Source organism: Diabrotica virgifera, chromosome 9 (assembly GCF_917563875.1).
Source record: "Diabrotica virgifera virgifera chromosome 9, PGI_DIABVI_V3a".
Classification (NCBI taxonomy): Eukaryota; Metazoa; Arthropoda; class Insecta; order Coleoptera; family Chrysomelidae; genus Diabrotica; species Diabrotica virgifera.
The window spans coordinates 69016144-69033845 of NC_065451.1; the positions used below are offsets into that span (position 1 = coordinate 69016144).

General features: G+C 34.4%; 1 protein-coding gene across 1 annotated transcript in view; it reads left to right on the top strand.

Annotated features, from left to right (window-relative positions):
• LOC126892205 (adhesion G protein-coupled receptor L2-like) overlaps nt 1-17702 on the top strand; it is a 162880-nt gene that overhangs the window by 124114 nt on the left and 21064 nt on the right. Inside the window, exon 4 of the mRNA XM_050661712.1 lies at nt 526-942. Within this exon, the coding sequence (XP_050517669.1) occupies nt 526-942 (417 nt within the window). The remainder of the gene's footprint in view (nt 1-525; nt 943-17702) is intronic.

Here is a 17702-nt window from a genome sequence, read left to right on the forward strand (position 1 = left end):
TATATAATTTTTGACAATAAGGGGTTGTTTACACCCCTAAAAATAACCAACGCCCTTAAGCATGATATAGAATATAAAGTACAGGGTGAGATGATCCTAATCCCAAATTTTTATGTAAATCGATGCAAGCCGAAAATATTCTTTTAGGATAAGTAAATTTTTTATATATAGCTCCAACAAGGGTGGTTTTAAGGGTTAAAATATTATGATAGTATATCTTAAAACATAAAACATTCATTATGTAACTAATAAGAACCAAATGTTGACAACATTAAAGTTTAAAATGTTATTTTATAATTTTTTACAACTAGGGGTAGTTTTCACCCTTACAAAACCAAAAGGGTACAACGGCTCAATATAGAAAATGAACTAGAGGGTGTAATGAGCCTAATCCTAAATTTTTGTACAAATCGATGCTGGACGAAAAAATTGCGAGGTTTTGCCATTTTTTCAGCTTCATTTCCTCGACTATTTATGTAAATAGAATTTAATCTTCTATACGTTCAATAAATCTCTTTATTTTAGGCGACATACTTCATCGCTCCCCACAGCTACGAATCTAGGAGATTCTGCTTCATCTCAGTGCAAAAAGGAATGATTCTCAACTACATGTTCCCAATATCCCTACTCATATTCCTAACAACGATCCACTCTTTGAGCGGTATCAGAAAAATCAACATGGAATTGTGTAAATTGGAATTGAATAGCTCTGCTGAGTCTCTAAACGCACTGAAGAATGAGCTGGAGATGTTGAAGGATAGAAAAGATGAATGTATGGACGAAGAAATAATGAGCTTGAGGGAGTCGAAGTCTTGCCTGAAATTGCTGTGTATTATACAAACTGGATATGATATTGTATGGTTTGTGGTTGTTTTGGCTTTGGAAAATGTCAATGAAAGTAGCGGAATGGCGATTATTTATGCCATCACGTCTTGTTTACTCGTAAGTATTCGTAGCAGAGTCGGGATACCATTTGACCTTTCATTAGGAGCTGCCCCAAATTTTATTTTTCTAATCTTTAGGGAGGGTCAATAGAAATATAAATTTAATATCTCGACTGAATTTGACCGTTGCGTTAGCCGCCATCTTGATTTTAAACGAGAACCGTTTTTGCTCAATATCTCCGCAATTTTCAACTTTTCGACAAAAAATATATAAACTGAAATTGTTGAGAATGCGATTTTAAACTTTTCGACAAAAAATATATAAACTGAAATTTTTGAGAATGCGATTTTATATAATTTCGTTTATTATAATTTTTTTCGTGCGGTCCATATTTTCCGAGTTTTGGGGAAAAACAGTGACAGTTAAAGCATAATTATTGATTTATTGAATTATCTCGTTTACTATTACTTTTACAACAAATTTTAACCTATACAAAAATTAAGAGAATTAAATTTTGCACAATTTTGATCTCTTTCATTTTTTTTTATTAAATCAATATTTAAGGTAGTACATATGCCGTAAAGGCGCGAGCGTAAGACAAGGTTGATTTTAAAGCAATTGTTTTTGTTCAATATCTTCCCCATTTTCAACTTTTTGACAAAAAGTGTAAGGACTGAAATTGTTGCAATTACGATTTACTACAATTTTTCGAGAGAACCAGTGGCGGGTCTAAGAGGGGGGATGCGAAAATCCCCCCCAACGGGGTCCAAAATTGAAAAAAATTGTTGAAATATTAAAATATGTTAGCTGACATGAAACTTAATTTTCGACAGACAAATTCAACCAATAAAACCCGCTAGTTAATAAAATTAAGTGAACTTAATGCATATAAGTTATTATTTATGTCTTTTATGTACTTAGTTTGGTTGGTGTTTTATTGAAAGTTTCAAAAATTGTATAAAATATAATTCTCTTTATTTTTGTTTATGCACAATTATGTCGTAAAATTAATAATAAATGAGAAAATTCAATAATTATGCTTCCCCTCCGCTTCCACTGTTTTCCTCCTTAACTCGGAGAATATTGATCGCATAAAAAAATTGTGGAAAAGAAATTGTAGGAAATTGCGTTTCCAACAATTTTAGTTCCTACCGTTTTTGTCGAAAAGTTGAAAATGGCGGAGATATTAAGCAACAACGGTTCTCCTTTAAAATCAATATGGCGGCTAATGCAACCGCGGAATTCAGTCGAGATTTTAAATTTGCACTACTATTGATTTCCCCTAAAGTATAGAATTTTAAAATTTGGGGCAGCGCGGAAAAAAGATTCAATTCAGTAATTATGCTCCCCCCACCACTTTTTACTATTTTCCCACTTAACTCGGAAAATATCAACCGCGTGAAAAAATTGTTGAAAGGAAATTGTATTTTTTTTTTTTTTGAAAAATGGCTTTGGCAGAGCCAATTAGCCAGACTTGTTTCTGATTGATTGCAGATTCATAGTCATAAATTTCTTATAACATAAGTACATTCTACAATTTTATTTTTATAGATACATTGGTAAAAGAAATTGTAGGAAATTATATTTGGAACAATTTAAGTTGAAAATGGCGTAGATATTGAACAAAAACAATTCCTATAAAATCAATCAGGTCTTACGCTCGCGCCATTATCGCATACATACATACTACCTTTAATATTAACTTTAGCAAAAATTAAAAAAACTAAAATTGTGTAGAATTCAATTCTCTCTATTTTTGTATAGAAACATTTTTGTCGTAAAACTAACAATAAAACAGATAATTCAATAATTATGCTCTATCTATATATAACTGTCATTATTTTCCGCTATAACTCGGAAAATATCAATGGCACAAAAATATTGTAAAAATAGAAATGATATGAAATTACATTTTCAACAATTTTGGTTGTTATACTTTTTGTCGAAAAGTTGAAAATGGCGGAGATATTGAGCAAAAACGGTTCTCGTTTAAAATCAAGATGGCGGCTAACGCAATGGAGGAATTCAGTCGAGATTTTAAATTTACACTACTATTGACCCCCCTAAATATTAAAAAAATAAAATTTGGGGCAGCTCGGCATGCAAGGTTAGGCCTGTTATTCGTCTAACCCGACTGGACTATCGTTTAAACGACTTATTTAAACTAGATGCAAAAGAATAACAGAAAGTCATGGAAGAACTTATTGAAATGCCATAAACCAAAATATTATTTAAAAAAGATAGAAATATATAATGTTGGCTGTTCTGAAGCTATTTTCATGTCACATTTTAATAGTATCAACACTTCTGTTCAAAATAGCAAACAATATTACAATAGCTTTAGATTAAATTCGATTCGGAGCCACCAACATCGGCTGACCATGATCATTGAATGTCCCAATGTCCCAACGGGAATTTCAATGATCTTTGAAATTCCCCTTAAATTGATGGTCGAGCTGTTTTTCGATTCAGAGGAGTGCACGCTAGCGCTGTTGATAAAGCCTGAAATGGTGGAAACAGCTGTCTGGCGATTGTGCATCCCTCTGAATCTAAAACAAGCAAAACCATCTTTTACTTTTAGGGGAGTGCAATTAGAACGAAAACCTGCATTGTTTCGGAAAAACTCAAACAAGCTTATATTTTTCTAAAACTCTTTTTGTTAGTTTATATACATGTTAAAGTAAAAAGTTCTACTCACGGATTTGGCCGCTAATTGTTTATAAATTGTTTAAACAATAACAATTGTTTTGTATTAATAATTTTAAAAATATCGTTAAATTCATCATTTTACTTTGATCAAATATGTTTCTATTTTATTTTTGATTATACTGAATCCGAATATGGCATTGCAATTTGAAAATTCTTATACAGAAGCTCTTATACAGTATGTCTGCGTAGCTAGGAACCACATGGAAAACTTTTCAACGAAAACATTTCGTTTATAAATTCGCAAAAGTCTGTGTGTTATTGCGTTGCCGCTCCTGAAATACTCAGATCAGATTTATCGATGGATCCTTATGTAGTTTTTTCTTCTGAATCCAAATCTGAAAACGGCATTTCGATATTTCTAACCGTCTTCGACCCCAAAGTGTAAAATGTGACGTCACAATCGGGTTATTTTCTTCCGCCTCACTTCACGTCTAGCTGAAAGCGTTGCTATTAAGCAGGCTAGTTTTTTAATCTCGATTTGTTAAGCAAAGTATAATAGGTTATTTACATTTGAGTTTGACACTTCGTGAATGTCAAACTAAATTTTAAATTAAGTATTAATAAAACATAATGACATTTGATAGTGAATTTAATTATTATATAAAATAAATAACATGTTCAAAAATACAATTTGAGTATATTTTAAAAGCAATAATTTATTAACAGCTTCAAAAAGGTTTATACGAGTATGTGGCCTCCCCTTTATGATAAATGGACTGTTCTATTTGCTATGAAATTAAAATATAGTCGGTTCACTAAACTCGACACAACTGGCTAGTGATTTTAGTAGGTAATTTTTTTGTTTTTGCGAATTTTGCCAAAATTGACAAAATTACTAATTATTTAGTAATTATTAACTAATTAGTAATTATTTTTTTGCCAACTTGGCAAAATTATTGACTAAAATCACTAACCAGTTGTGTCTGAGTTTAGCGAATCGACAGTATATGAAAGAATATTGTTTGGTATAAACAATTATGGTCTGATATGTGCAATTACATCTTTCTAATGGAAAAAAATATTTGAAGATTTTTCTCAAATTATGGATATCAGCAACATTTTCATTTATAACTCTTTTATTTTTAATTTGACGAAGAAAAGTTATTCTTCATAAAAAGCTCTTCATGTTCTAAGATTTATGATGCAGCCATCATATTTTGTAAAATTTTATTAATTTTATACGAGGTATATAAAAAACATGAATTTTGATCAAGAGTGAACTGCCTTTATAGTTCATAACATTTAAATTAGAATGATATAATTGCACATTAAAACATAATTATTAATTCTAAACTACTTTTCATAATAGCAATTTTCCATATTATGAATTAAAATAGGTACGTAAATAAATAATATTTTCGTTATAATAATGCATTTTCAGCTTGTTTATTATCAATTTTACGAAAAAAAAATTGTTATTCATAAAATGCTCTGGATAGTCAAAAATCTAAAACTCAAACATCAGATATCAAATTTTATTAATTTTATACGAGTTATGTCAAAAATATGAATTTCGTTAAAGAGTAAAATACCTTTATATAAAAAACTGATAATAAAAAAGTTATCAATAGGTTCGAAGTTACGCAGGAAGAGCTAAAAAAATTTTTTTTGCTGAACATTTATTATTGTTGAAGTTTATTATTAAATGTATTTTAGGTAAGTTTTACAGAAAAAGTTTTGATCACTTTATATAAACATTTTTTTTAGCTGGAAATTTTCGGTTTTTGTATTACATTTTTGTTATCTTTCTTAATTTTCTCAAAAAGAAATAGTCTATTTCATTTCTAAAGTAAAAATAATTTAGTGTATTTTAAAGATTACATCCTAAGCTTCAAAAAAGCACTTAAAAAACTGTAATAGATCTGTTTAAAGTTGAGTAATACCGTCTTAAAATGGTGGTAATTCTATAAAACTACGACGATTTCAAAAATTACATTTTTTAAGACGTCATATCATTTGAATTAAATTTTTGAGATTTTTTTTGAATGAAAAATCATTTAGTGCGATGCTTTAAAAGTAAGTTGTGCAAAATTGAGGATTCTATAAGAAAAATTGTATTAGTTACACATTTTTAAACAAAATTCATGTACGGCTCAATTTCCTCCCCCACCGTACTTATGCCCATACATTTTATTTCTTTTTATTATAACCATAAGATAGCTTAATTATTCTTCTTTTAGGTTCAATTTGTAAAATTTCATTTAATCCATTAGTTAAAAAATTACATTAAAATAACTCAACCGTGAACTTCGCCGTACGCTAGTTTACAGTGCACCAATGTTTGCGCGAAGTGTGACTTTAGCGTTATAAATAAAAAATTATAGAATATACAGATTTAATTTTAGAAAATTCTTTATATAAGTTTTTTTTTATAAAATTTTCTGAATTTTTCAATGGTCAAGTCAGTTTCGTTCTAAAATTTATATTTTCGGAGTTATTTAAAAAAAAAACATCTAACTTCGCAGTTCATTTGTTTAATAAAAAATGAAGCACCCACTTCTCGAGTAGAACTTTTTGATATGTTGTTTATTATACATTTATTAATGAAATTACAAAAGTTCTATCTTATTTGAATTTTTCCGAAGTGAAAATCTATATGCACTCCCCTATTTTCTATCTTTACTCAGATTTGAGTACTAGGAAGTTTCTTTCTGTCCTTTTCCTAGACGAATGAAAACGGAATGTGATTGCATGTATTGGACTCCTTTTGGTTTTCTATATTCGTCGTCTGCGGTCTTATAAATTGTAAAAGTCGCAGATTAAGGATGTACCAGAAAGAACTTTCAACACGAAAAGTCTCGGATTTAAATAACTATTTACCATTTTAATTTTATTAAAAGTGGTGGATTCTGCATCTGAGACTTTTTAATTTGTAAAAATTACTTACTTTACGACCAAAAACAGTAATTAAAAAATATTTGCCAAATAATACACTTAAAATATACAACTGAAAAGTAAAAAACACTGCATAAAACCGTGAATACAAAGAAAAAACACGTCTGATCGTGTTTGTTTACATTTTTGTTTTGTTATACGCATGCGGGCGCATGCCACTGGCGCACGCACTAAATTCGAACGAGCATACAATAAATAAAAATAAAAACTGCGATTTGGTGGAAGCGACTATAAGAAATAACCTGGGCGCATCCACCGAAATATAAGGTGAAATCTGCTCGTTTTTGACGCTTTTTATTATGCAGACTCGTGGGATCGTGACGTAAGAGCAAGGGTGGATCCAGGGAGGGGGCCATGGGGGCCATGGCCCCCTCCGAGAATTTAAGAAAATATAAATTTAAACAAGTAATTGGACTTCGTAAGTCCTAGGTTTTCACCCAAAGTAATCGAAAGTAGAACTGGAAGTCGATATTTGAACGCTTCATGTAACTTTGCGCCGATTGATAAACGATTTTACTAATTTTGACTCATTTTTACTAAACTTTGGGTCATCATTGTTTAAACAGAAATGACTTCAAAACCGAAACTAAAGATTCAAATTCAACTTTTCAATACGCTTCGATTGATGTGTTACATGTAATATTTCTGCACTTCTGGTTAGAACTTTTTAACCGGAAATGATATAAAAACCAAAATTTTACATTTGTTCTCATCTTGCTAAGGCACATCGAATGATATATCGCTTATACTATTTCGGTGACTTTAAAAAAGTTCATACGGTTGCAACTCTAAAACCGCAAGTCCGATGTCAAATTTCTCATCTTTAATACCATCCTTGGGTTATAAGCTTTTATTCAACACCTCATCTGTCATTCTATCTGTATTAATAACGGAAGAGATAAACATACGGGCAGACAGTCATGAAACCGGAAGTATATATTTGTTCTCTTCTTGCGAAGTCGCGTCGAATAATATTTCACTTGTATTATCCCGGTGACTCTAAAACAGTACTTTTGGTCGCATTTCTAAAACCGGAAGTCCTATGTCAAGTTTCTCAACTTTCTTGCCATTCTGCCTATTATAGCGGAGGCCTTATATTCGCAGTCAGACGGACAGACAGCCTAGGTCAAATTTCTCACCTTTAGTACCATTCTTGGATTATAAGCTTTCATTTGACATCTCATTTGTCATTCTACCTGGTAAAATGACGAAGGAATTATATTCGCGGTCGGACGGACAGACAGCCTAGGTAAAATTTATTACCTTTATTACCATCCTTGGATATAAGCTTTCATTTGATACCTCATTTGTCATTCTACCTGGTAAAATGACGGAGGAGTTATATTCTCAGTCGGACAAACAGACAGACGGACAGACAGCCTAGGTCAAATTTCTCATCTTTTTTACCATCTTTGGATTATAAGCTTTCATTTGACACCTCGTTTGTCATTCTACCTGATACAATGACGTAGGAGTTATATTAGCGGTCGGACAAACAGACAGACGGACAGACAGCCTAGATCAAATTTCTCACCTATAGTAGCATAGTGTTTTATTTTTCTAATGAAAAATATGGTCGCAATAAAGAGATAACAGCCCAAGGCCTTGTCACGAAACCTTTAACATCTTTCGCCAAACTCATGGGCAAATATGGAGCCATAACAACCCATGAAAAAACATCAAACCACAAGGAGTGAGTTCAGGTTGGACTGGATTTTCTACAAACTTATCGCAACCCACAAAATTCAGTCATTAACCAGATAGACTCTCGGAGTTCTAAACAGATACAAGAAAACAGAGCAAGACTACGACCAATAGTAGAGTCCATAGTGTTCTTAGGTCGACAAAATATTTCTCTAAGAGGCCATCGTGATGATAGCCTCCGGCTTCTGGATGAAGATGATGGACCTAGCAATTAGGGGAATTGTTAACGTATAAAATCACATCAGGAGATCAGACTCTTAAACACCTATCCACAGCATCTTCCCAAGCAACATACATTAGTAGCACTAATCAAAATAAATTATTGATAACATGTTGTGGTAAAGAAATAATTGAACAAATAAAGAATCAGCTTCAAAGTGCAAATTATTACTCTGTCATATTTGACGAAATGACCGACGTATCCCACGTGGAACAACTTTCTCTAAATTGTAAATACATACACAATTAAATACAACATTCGTGCAGACTTTGTCAAGTTCATTGACGCTTATGAGAACATAAAAATGGAAGAACAAGGCGTGACAGAAGAAGCATTGGGAAAAATGGTATTAAACTTGTTGAAAGAACTACACTTATATCCGAAGAAATGTGTAGGAATCGGCGCTGACTTTAATAATACTTTAATAACGATAAGTTTTGAGTGTCTTTGTGGTACTCAAAAGTGTGTGAAAAGTACCTTACAATTCACCATTGTAACCCTAATTTTTAAAAATTATCACCAGACCCCCGGTAACCCTCCCCAAAAAAGTTATGGCCCCTCCCGAAAATCGGTCCTGGATCCGCCCTTGCGTAAGAGGGGTCGTTGGAAAGGAAATTGGATGATGAATACTTTTTTTGATATACTGCATTTTTACAATCTACTCTATATACAAAGTAATAAGTAAATGGTATGTAAGTCAATTAACATGAGTTAGGTACCGTCCAGTGACGGTTCTCTAAGCATTATTGTGGTAGATTGTCTGCCCATATTCTCTTCAGTTTTCTTTCAGCAAGTGGTTGGGTGAATAAATTATTTATCAATTCGTTGGTGTGGTCAGTGGTGCGATTTTTATATTTTATTGAATGATTCTTTATTAAGTCCTTGATTAGTGGGATGTCCAGATCATTGTATTGTCTGGTTGGATACGTACCATGGAGCTTTACTTATCATATGGAGTATTTTGGACTGGAATGTTTGGAGTATCTTCGTATTTGAAGATTTACTGCAGCCCCATAGTTCTATTCCGTATGACGAAACTGGTATAAGTATAGATTTATACAGAAGCAGCTGTTGAGATAATAGCTATCCCAACCTGACAATAGGACGTCTTAAAGATCGTCCTAACAAAGAGAAAGAGACTGTACTACTATAAGGTGCTGGTTTCTAAATACAATATAATGAGGTTATCTACCTGTACCTGTAATAAAGGGGGTGGGAGAGGGATGTTTAAACACTAAGGTTTAAAGAGAGCTTTTATAAAGGGTTGCTAACTATTTATTGAAAAATACAAAAAGGAGCATAACAAACTAACAAATAAAGAGAAGAGAACATAAAAAACTATGAGAGAGAGAGAAACAAACATCTATAAAACAATAATTGATGCAACAGTAATGTTGATCGAGAGAAAAGAGAAAACAAAGAAAACTACTAACTACAAAGTACTTACAAGAGTCTGTCACAATAAAAGTTTCTGAGTGCGAACTATTGTCTGTCCAAAAGTCACTTGTTCCACGATCCAGTCTGGAGACGATGTGGCAACGGTGGATAAAGGCAACAGGGTGTTGGATCTTCTTCTTAGTTGAGAAACAAATGAGTCCCTACCGGACCTATTGAAACACTTTTACGTGGATTGAGGGAGCAACCGAGCATGTTGTAACCACCTTGAACTGGAGCACACCTTACACTTTGAGAGTCGAGTCTGGCAACGGTGTGTTGCCCAGATCTCGTACTGAGACACTTGAGTGGGCAACGGGGTTGTTGCTCGAATCTTGGTTGAGACCAAACTGCCCCTTTCTTCAACGGGCGAGTTACCCTCTTGGTACTTGGAGGGTGAGGGATGTACCGGGATAGAAAGTTATTTTTAAGGCACATGTCTTTTAGGCGCACACATTAAAAACTAAACACTAACTTGTCCTTTGTACATTTACACTGTTGACAGTGTTACATCTCAAAGATGGACTTACTTTTTAAAAATATTTGAATTATTTTACATGGTCGAATAATTATTCGAACATATTATTTTCAGGAGATAACTGAGACCTCTTGTTAAATAGCCAGTTCATATTTTTTAGTTTAAGATCCAATTGTTTACGTTTAGTTTTAACGTGCGTTTTCCATATGAGTTTTTCATCCAGATGCAATCCCAAGTATTTGACAACGGGTTTGATGGGAATCGGAGTATTATTTTTGAGGACATGCAGATTTTCTGGTTGTAAAAGTAATTTGTACTGATTTGCTGGCATTAACATTTATTTTCCATCTCTTGAGCCAGTTTTGTAATTGGTCCAAATGATTTTGTACTTTTTGTGATGCTACATTAGGGTCGACATCCACTGCTAAGATTCTCGTATCATCGGCAAAAGTAGCTAAGAAGGTATCATTTCTGGTTGGAACGTCGGCTGTAAATATCAGATACAGAAATGAGCCGAGAACGCTACACTGTGGTACGCCAGATTGGATAATGTGGTAATTTGAGAAGTTATCTTCAATTTTGACTTGGAAGTATCGGTCAGTAAGATACGATTTTAGAATAAAGTGTAGTTAATCTGTTAGGTGTAATTTCAGTTTATAGAGGAGACCTTGATGCCATACCCTATCAAACGCCTGTTGTATATCGAGAAAGACGCCAGCGGAAAACTTTTCCTCTTCAAGAGTTGTTTTAATTATATTTACTAATCTGTGGCATTGTTGGATGGTTGAGTGTTGACGTCTAAATCCGAATTGGTGTTGTGGTATAATTTCGTTTATGGGTCAACTCGATTTTATGTAATAGCAGTGCCGTTCTAATACTTTCGCATTATTTTGAGTAGGCTTATAGGGCGATATGAATTTGCTTGTGTTGTGGGTTTACTAGGTTTCGGAATCATGGTAACTTGAGCTAATTTCCATTGTATTGGAAAGTAGCGAAGACGTAGTATGCTGTTGTATATTACTGTTAATAACGCTACTGCTTTTCTCGGTAGGTTCTGAAGTAATTCTCCTGTTATCAAATCATAGCCAGGGGCTTTCTGAGGATTTAGCATTTTTATTTGTTGTCGAACCTCTGTCGGAATAAATGCTGTCAGAGGAAGAGATAGTTGACATGGAGTTTCGAGGTAACTTTTTATATCGTCATCTTCATCGTCATTGTTTTCTGGTGCTGAGAATACAGTTGCAAGATGCTCTGCGAATACTGCGGGTTTTTCCTCATTTGTGCGGGCCCAGGTCATATCTGTTTTTCTTAAAGGTGAATTTGTTATTGTCGGTCGTTTAAATTTTTTTGTAGCTTTCCATGTAGAGTGATCTTCACGTGAGAGGTTCGAAACATAAAACTGGAAGGAGTCGTTTTTTCCTCATGTAGTGCTCTATTTAGTCTATGACTTATCCTATTAAGATACGTTTTAGTTAATGGATTATTCGTTTGTTGCCATATGCGTCGAGCTCTTCTTTTTTATGCTACAAGTTCTCTTATATGATGAATTCTAGGACATAGAAAAATTAAACATGCCCTTATTGTCAAAAAGGCATTAAATAAAAGGGGAGGGGGATATCCAGGCTAACAGAGAAAAATCCAAACACAATGGTATTGTCAAAAGAGCACTATATCATATCTTCGTTGGTATTGATACGATTTTGACGTACGAGACGTTAAATGAAAGGGGAGGGAATATCGAATATGTAGAAATAGGAAACAAGCAAAATGGCATTGCCAAAAGGACACTATATCGTATATCCGTTGTTATTGGTACTATTTTAATATTTCAGATGTTAGACGAAAGAGAAGGGGGTAGCGAATAGGTTGAGATAAAAAACAAACACATCGACATTACCAAAAAGGCAATATACCGTATCTTCGTTTCTATTGGTCCTATTTTCACATAAGAGACGTCAAATGAAAGGGGATTAGACACCGAGGGTTTCATACGAAAAAACAAACATGACAACAGTGCCAAAACAGCACTATATCGTATCTTCGTTGCTTTAGGAAATACAGCCAAGCGAGAAGGTATCGCTCTATGTAAAAATATAAAAAGGTCAAACTGGCAAAATATAAATATATAAGATTTATCACACAAAGTTCAATTTTTAATTTTTTATAAAGCTACCGTTTTTCAATTTTTTGTTTTTTTGAAGTTTATATTATGATTTCTACTTTATCAATATTTTAAATAAAAAACAAAATAAAACCTGCTTTTTTGACCTTTTTCACAGAAACCCCGCATTAAGTGGTTAAATATCTCTTCAATCCCACCGCTGTGACCAATCTTACACTTATTTAAAATCAATTTGTTGAAGCACCAACAATATTACAATACATACTTGTTTACTCAATGATAATTTTAACTCAATAACAATTATTCAAAAACTCAATTACTACTGTTATTTGAACTGTCAATTTTCTATGTTTACATAAATTTTCTTACATTCCAGACATTACGACAGATTTCGGAATTTTTCGTTAATTATTCGATGATATCCAGTGGCGTAGCTGAAGATTGGGGGGCCCCCGCGACAATCGTTGTGGGCACCCGTATTATAAACATTTACTAAAATATGTGTAAATGACAATATTTTGACTTTCTTTAATAAGTCTTCATCGGTTCGTGTTAATAGATTTTTTCGGAATAGACATAAAAACCTATTATACTTTCATGTCTCTTAATACGTTAAACCTAAACCATTAGTAAGTTGTTGCAATATTATATCTAAATTTACATTGAAAACATTAACTTCAAACCTTTTTTTGCTACAAGTTATGTTTTTGTCGCAGCTGAGCTGATCGTAAATTTTTTTAAATTTTTTCTCCGTTTATTTTTAAATTCCGATTTAATCTCCACTATTCTGCTATTCCTGCTGCTTCTGCTAAAATTTCAGATAACAAATTTCTCATTTCTCGAAGATTATCACGAGTTTTTTCAAAAAGTTAAAAAACCGTAAACTCTGCCGTTTCAGATTGCAGAAGTTTTGATGTTAGTTGAATAAAATTAATTATTTTAGATTGAATAGTAATGTTAACCGCAAATTCAAAATTATTCATATGCTTTAATAATGCATTAGCTTCTAATTTTTCATAGTTTTTTGATAGCAATGAAATTTTCGCTAAAGATTTCATTACCTGTCGGAAAGCTCGACGCAAAGCCATAACAGCATCATGTCTGGATGACCACCGGGTTTCACATATATCATTTTTAAGGCTGGCAAACGCGATGAATCCAAAGTGATAATAGTACATAATATATAGTTCATTTCATCTTTTACTACTTGCACTAAAAAAACATACAATCTATTAATTATGTCGTAAAAAACTAACTCTTGTACACCAGCAATGGCATCATTCAACACTAGATTCAGAAAACTGTTTTTTCAGTCAGTTATGCGCCTTTGTGCGCCTGAATATACACCACTCATAACGCTTGCCTCATCATACCCCTTTCCTCTGCAGTTGTGTACGGAAAGGTGCTTTGATTGTATAAATTTTAAAATTTCATTTACAGGACCTTCTGCACTTTGGTCTAATATGCAAACAAATCCCAAAAAACTTTCAACAACTTCTGATTTGGAAGGTAAATTATGTTCATCGCAAGTTATTTTTACATACTGGGAAATAAAACTAAGCTGATCGTGTTTTGAAATATCTTGAGTGGTATCAAGAATCAAAAATAATTATTGAATAAAAACAAATTTTTTAATTAAATTAATAAATTTGTTTTCAGTTTCTGGGGGCAGCAAATTTATAACTACGTTTTGTATTTGGTGGCTCAAGTAATTTGTTTAAGTTATTGTTTTTATCGATTAATTTAGCTAAAACAGGATCATATTTAGCTAGTAAAAGATCTACCGACAAAAAATTACTTTTTTGGGATTCAATTTCATCTAAACTACCAACATGCCCACGAAACGCTAAATTGCACCTTGCACCCGGAAAGAGTAAGAGTTACGTCAATTACCCGCTTCATTACTTTCTTCCAAATTCCCTATTTCGATGCTTATTAGGAAAATATATTTTTGTCCCCAATTTAAAGAAAGTAGAAGTATTAAAAAAATGAATAACCATTTTCAATTTCGTTGAAAAACGAAAACACAGCCGAACCATATTCTAGTCCAATCAGAGAGTGCTGCAAGCACCCCTACCGGTTTCGAAACTTATTAGTCTCTCATCAGGAGGCACATATGCTGCTCTCCCTGATCCAACCAAAACAAACCCCAGCGTGCAGTCCCGGATTGCAACGAACGAAATGGCATAGATGCCCTAGCGGCAACTGCTAGCAAAAAGCCTAAGTTTTCACTCTAATGGCATATAAAACAACATAATGCTATTCTACATCCCACCAGAATAAAAACAATGGGAACCTTCTCTGGTTACACCTCCGAGGCTTCTACAATTTGCAAGCCATACGGATACTGACACTAAGGAAGATGAGGGAATTCTACAATTTTCAATTCACGTCCCATCTGCTCAGCGCGGTAAAGTTCCAACGAGAATGGTTCCCTTCATACTCCACACAGAGTAAATGTAAATCAAAAATGAATAACCATTTTCAATTTCGTTGCAAAACGAAAACACAGCCGAACCATATTCTAGTCCAATCAGAGAGTGCTGCAAGCACCCCTACCGGTTTCGAAACTTATTAGTCTCTCATCAGGAGGCACATATGCTGCTCTCCCTGATCCAACCAAAACAAACCCCAGCGTTCAGTCCCGGATTGCAACGAACGAAATGGCATAGATGCTCTAGCGGCAACTGCTAGCAAAAAGACTAAGTTTTCACTCTAATGGCATATAAAACAACATAATGCTATTCTACATCCCACCAGAATGAAAACAATGGGAACCTTCTCTGGTTACACCTCCGAGGCTTCTACAATTTGCAAGCCATACGGATACTGACACTAAGGAAGATGAGGGAATTCTACAATTTACAATTCACGTCCCATCTGCTCAGCGCGGTAAAGTTCCAACGAGAATGGTTCCCTTCATACTCCACACAGAGTAAATGTAAATCAAAAATGAATAACCATTTTCAATTTCGTTGCAAAACGAAAACACAGCCGAACCATATTCTAGTCCAATCAGAGAGTGCTGCAAGCACCCCTACCGGTTTAGAAACTTATTAGTCTCTCATCAGGAGGCACATATGCTGCTCTCCCTGATCCAACCAAAACAAACCCCAGCGTGCAGTCCCGGATTGCAACGAACGAAATGGCATAGATGCCCTAGCGGCAACTGTTAGCAAAAAGACTAAGTTTTCACTCTAATGGCACATAAAACAACATAATGCTATTCTACATCCCACCAGAATAAAAACAATGGGAACCTTCTCTGTAATAGATGTAGAATAGCATTATGTTGTTTTATATGCCATTAGAGTGAAAACTTAGTCTTTTTGCTAGCAGTTGCCGCTAGAGCATCTATGCCATTTCGTTCGTTGCAATCCGGGACTGAACGCTGGGGTTTGTTTTGGTTGGATCAGGGAGAGCAGCATATGTGCCTCCTGATGAGAGACTAATAAGTTTCGAAACCGGTAGGGGTGCTTGCAGCACTCTCTGATTGGACTAGAATATGGTTCGGCTGTGTTTTCGTTTTGCAATGAAATTGAAAATGGTTATTCATTTTTGATTTACATTTACTCTGTGTGGAGTATGAAGGGAACCATTCTCGTTGGAACTTTACCGCGCTGAGCAGATGGGACGTGAATTGTAAATTGTAGAATTCCCTCATCTTCCTTAGTGTCAGTATCCGTATGGCTTGCAAATTGTAGAAGCCTCGGAGGTGTAACCAGAGAAGGTTCCCATTGTTTTTATTCTGGTGGGATGTAGAATAGCATTATGTTGTTTTATATGCCATTAGAGTGAAAACTTAGTCTTTTTGCTAGCAGTTGCCGCTGGGGCATCTATGCCATTTCGTTCGTTGCAATCCGGGACTGCACGCTGGGGTTTGTTTTGGTTGGATCAGGGAGAGCCGCATATGTGCCTCCTGATGAGAGACTAATAAGTTTCGAAACCGGTAGGGGTGCTTGCAGCACTCTCTGATTGGACTAGAATATGGTTCGGCTGTGTTTTCGTTTTGCAACGAAATTGAAAATGGTTATTCATTTTTGATTTACATTTACTCTGTGTGGAGTATGAAGGGAACCATTCTCGTTGGAACTTTACCGCGCTGAGCAGATGGGACGTGAATTGTAAATTGTAGAATTCCCTCATCTTCCTCAGTGTCAGTATTCGTATGGCTTGCAAATTGTAGAAGCCTCGGAGGTGTAACCAGAGAAGGTTCCCATTGTTTTCATTCTGGTGGGATGTAGAATAGTGTTATGTTGTTTTATATGCCATTAGAGTGAAAACTTAATCTTTTAGAAGCATTAAGCTTGAAGGCTTTAAGGCAGCAAGGCCTCCCCGCCTTGCGGGCCCTGCGGGCCTGTAAGCTACGCCACTGATGATATCTCGAACATGCCAGATTGTTTAAATACTTGTTCTTTTTCGCCAAGGGACTTTTCCATTCCGGAATAAATCTAACGAAACTGTCGTAACTATAAGTTCTATTAAAATTGATTTGACAAATAACTGAAATATAACATTACTGAAATCATTTTATAATTTTCAATTTCCATGAAATCTTCACATCTCCATATGTATTAGTATTTGCCCACAAGATATTCATAAAAAATATAATAATAAGGTTAAGAAACTCTAGACAATCTATACATAACATAGGTTTACAAAAAAAATAAATTGGGGACTATTTGACGAATCCAAATGACTAGGAGGTTTTTAAGGTCGCTAATCACCAATCCGGTGTCCGTTGATCTCTATCACGTCAGGTAAAGGTTCTAGCTCAAGGTCATTTCAAGGTCAAATCAAGATAAATCGACACAATCGCTCTGAAAATGTATATAAGGGGTTTTTTGGGGTCGCTGATCACAAAACTGATTTGACCTTGAAATGACCTTTACTTGACGTGGTAGAGCTCAACGTACCCCAGTTTTGTAATCAGCGACCCCAAAAACCCCCTAATATACTTTTTCAGGGCCATTGTGTCGATTTATCTTGATTTGACCTTGAAATGACCTTGAGCTAGACGTGAGAGAGGTTAGCGGACCCCGGATTCGTGATCAGCGACCCTAGAAACCTCCTAATATACTTTTTCAGAGCGATTGTCGATTTATCTTGATTTGACCTTGAAATGACCTTTAACTGACGTGATAGAGATCAACGGACCCCGAATTCGTGATCAGCGACCCCAAAAACCCCCTAGTCATATGGTTTCGTCAAATAGTCGACAATTTATTTTTTTTTTGTAAACCTGTGAATCTTTA